Source organism: Suncus etruscus, chromosome 2, assembly GCF_024139225.1.
Source record: "Suncus etruscus isolate mSunEtr1 chromosome 2, mSunEtr1.pri.cur, whole genome shotgun sequence".
NCBI lineage: Eukaryota > Metazoa > Chordata > Mammalia > Eulipotyphla > Soricidae > Suncus > Suncus etruscus.
The window spans coordinates 60,012,785-60,016,453 of NC_064849.1; the positions used below are offsets into that span (position 1 = coordinate 60,012,785).

The following is a 3,669-nucleotide window of genomic DNA, read 5'->3' on the forward strand; positions in this document are numbered from 1 at the left end:
TTTAAAGCTTGTGCTTATGAACTAGCTTGCTCCTTGTAAAATCTGATTCCACAACGGAGGAAAAAAAAATACTGTTTTTCATTTTTTTAAGTATAAGTTCATTGAAAGGAGCACTTTAAATCTCAGTTCGGCTGAAAAAGCCTTTGACTTCCTTAGGAGTTAAGGGTCTTTTTAAAATGAGCTCTGGTTAATAAAAGAGACGAAAGTATCAAGATATATATGAATTTAGCCTATTTTTTATTTCTGTGTGTTCATAGTAAACATTTTTGTAAGTGACAAACACGGGCATATGACCACAGTATCACAATCAAGAAATTTTAAGACAACATTAACAAGCACTCAAATTTATGCGGCATTTGCGCAACACAGGTTACATATTTGCAAGGTTTACCTATAAGTACAATAGGTATTAACATTTCACTACATTTAGAAAAAATAAAAGTGACCTGTTAGTGACCACATACATCAAAATATACACAACACAAACTGAAGGCAATCGTTAATTTCGTCCCCTTCCAATTTATTTGAATGGGCAGTGCTGCCAACTGAAACAACTTTCTTGTGTGTGTGTGTGTGTGTGTGTGTGTGTGTGTGTGTGTGTGTGTGTGTGTGCGCGCGTGCGTGCATGTGTGTGTGTGTGTGTGTGTGTGTGTGTTTTCTTTTGTAATACTTAGTATACCAAGTGCATTTTCTAGAACCCAATCTTTGGTCTAAAAGTAAACAAAAGGAGAAATCAAACAGCTTTGAAAGAAAAAGGACAAAAACAAATAAATGGTCCAAATAATGTCTTGGGCACCTTGACTACGAATGCTTCTTAAATACAAATTACAGTTGAACATCGTAAAAACTCTCCCCATAATTTAGGTTGTTCTCAAGGTCTGCGTCCACCCGGGAGCTCCATGCTAACTTATAATACTGCACACACGGAACTCTCGCGGGCGGCTCTCCGAGAGACGGACAGGCCGGTCAGGTTTTGAATGAAAATGGCAAAGCAGTCACTATTTAGATACACGTTCTACTAGAATTTGGGACTTGCGAACCTTAATATTCTACAACGTCTTCTCCCCGCATTGCACCTCGCTGACACTGCACACCTGGTTAGAATCCTCAACAACCCTAGAGACTGAACAAACAGTACAGAAAGAGAAGGGGGTGGGGCGGGGTGGGGGACGGGAGGAAGAAGAAGGGGGAGGAGGTGGGGTTGGCTTAATAAAAAATACCTGGACTTATTCCTTTTTTTTTTTAATTCTCATTTACAATGCAAATGTTTTAGTGTAAAACGTTCACTTACAGTCTGGGTCCCGGGGAGGTTAATGTATTAAAGGGTTGGAAGAAGACCCCTGATTCTGATGTGTGAAATAATCGGACAGTCCCCCGGACAGTCCCGTCGTGAAGCTGGGCAAAGAGGGTCTTAAGGACTCGCAGGGCAGGGTGGAGGGCGCCTGGGGCGAGGTGGACGAGGAGGCGGCGCGGGCGCTCATGGACGTGCTGCTCTGCGAGGTCATGGACGGGTGCGGGACGTGGGGGAAAAAGTAACTGGTCTGGCCCGCCAGCAGGTTGACGGAGCAGGGGTTGAGGGAGTAGGTCCCGGAGCAGGGCACCGACAGGCCGCAGGGCACCGAGGCGGCCAGCGCGGCGGCCGTGAGGTGGTGCGTGGCGTAGGGGATCTCGCCGTTGACCAGGCGGTCCACGCTGAGCCCGTTGGCCGTGGAGAAGGAGTGGTTGTTGCCCAGCGAGTTCTGCGTGAGCACCGAGCTGTAGGGCATCGGGTGGCTCGGGTAGGCCGACGCGGTGCCGTTGTAGCTGAGCGTGCTGCTGGCGCGCGGGTGGTGCAGCGACAGGAAGGGCGACATGGGCCAGTAGAGCGAGCCGGCGCGGTCCATGAAGGTGAGGCCGGTGGAGGTGAGGCGCGCGCCGCGCTTGAAGGCCAGCTTGGCCCGCGACGTGGTGGAGCGGCGGCGCAGCTTGCCCGTCGTGCCGCCGATGAACACGTCGTCGCTCGACGGGTCGAGCATCCAGTAGTTGCCCTTGCCCGGGTCGTCGTAGTGGCGCGGCACCTTGACGAAGCACTTGTTGAGCGACAGGTTGTGGCGGATGGAGTTCTGCCAGCCCTGCTTGTTCTCGCGGTAGTAGGGGAAGTTCTTCATGATGAACTCGTAGATGCCGTTGAGCGTCAGGCGCTTCTCGGGGCTCTGCCGGATGGCCATCATGATGAGCGCGTTGTAGCTGAAGGGCGGCTTCTCGTACTTGCCGTTCTTCTTGTCGCCCTCCTTGCCCCCCTCCCCGTCCTTGCCGCCCTCGCCCGCCCCCTTCTTCTCCTCCCCCGCGCCGGCGCCCTTCTCCTTCTCGTCCGGCCCGACGGCCGCCGCCGCCGCCAGCTCGGCGGGCCCCGCGCCCGGCTCGCCCTTGGCGCCCAGCGCGTCCGCCTTGGCCGCGTCCAGCGCGCCCCCGGAGGGCGGCGGCGGCGGCGGCGGCGGCGGCGGCAGCAGCAGCGGCGGCGGCTGCTGCGGGCCCTTGTCGTCGTCTGCGGAGGCGGCCCGCGCCGGGGGGCCCTGCGCGGCCTGGGGCGGCGGCGGGGGCGGCGGGGGCTGCGGCTGCGGCGGCGGCGGCTGCGGGGCGGGCGGCGGCGGGTGGTGGTGGTGGTGGTGGTGATGGTGGTGGTGGTGCTGCGGGTGGTGGCTGTTGTGGTGGCCGTGGCTGGCGGCGTGGTGGTTGTCGTTCTGCACGGCCTCGGGCACCAGGCTGTTGATGCTGAAGGAGGACTTGGGGATCATTTTCACCTCTTTCCTATCTCCCATGTCCAGCATCACCCAGTCGTCGGGGGGGCTGCGGCTGCGGCGGGGAAGGCGACGGCTGCGCGGGAGCGAGGCGGCGACGGCCGGTGGGTGCCGAGCGGGGCGCGGGAGGCGGCGACGGCGGCGGCGGCGGCAGCGGCGGCACCGGCACTGAGCGCTCCGACAGTAGCGCAGTTGGACCGCAGGCTCCGGCGCTGGCAAGTCATGTAGCAAAAGCAGCAACAGCCACCCCTCAGGAATTAGAAAGGGGGGGTGGTGGGGGGAGGAAAAGAAAAAAAAGAGAAAAAAAAAAAAAAGAAACAACCACCGCCCCGGGGGTGAAGCTCCCTCGCTCCTAACTCTTACTTCTGGGTCTCCCCCCCATCCCCCGCAGCCCCCCTTTTCTGCTGCTTCCTCCTCCTCCTCCTCCTCCTCCACCTCCTCCTTTTCCTCCTCCTCCTCCTTTTCCTCCTCCTCCTCCTCCTCCTCCTCCTCCTCCTCCTCCTCTCTCAGTCTCCTCAGCAGTCACAGCAGCAGCCACAGCAGCAGCCCCCCAAAAAAGAGGGGGGAAGAGGTGGGGGAAAGCCAGGCGCGTCCCGGAGCGGCCGCGGCGGCCAGGGCTGGGGGAAAGACAGCGATCGAGGCGGCTATAGCCACAATTAATTTTCCCAGCTCCAGGCGCACACTAGGGCTGTAAAAAAAAAAAATTTGGGGTTTAACCTTTCCTACCGCTGGGCCAATCACAGTCGGCGGCGTGCGGGAGCGTCTCCCGCGCCGTCGACCAATCGGGGGCCAAGGACCCACCCACACCCCCTCAAGGCTCCGCCCCGGGTCACGCCTCCTCCTCCTCGGCCGCGCTCCCCCCCCCCAATAGGTTCCCTCCCCAAGCCCTGGG

The 3,669-nt window shown here is 57.9% G+C and overlaps 1 protein-coding gene across 1 annotated transcript; it reads right to left on the reverse strand.

Annotated features, from left to right (window-relative positions):
* Positions 1 to 1,310: 1,310 nt before the first annotated feature.
* Positions 1,311 to 2,807, reverse strand: FOXG1 (forkhead box G1). The gene has a single exon (XM_049769104.1). It carries the CDS (start codon positions 2,805 to 2,807, stop codon positions 1,311 to 1,313), a length of 1,497 nt encoding a protein of 498 aa, XP_049625061.1.
* Between the last annotated feature and the right edge of the window lie 862 nt (positions 2,808 to 3,669).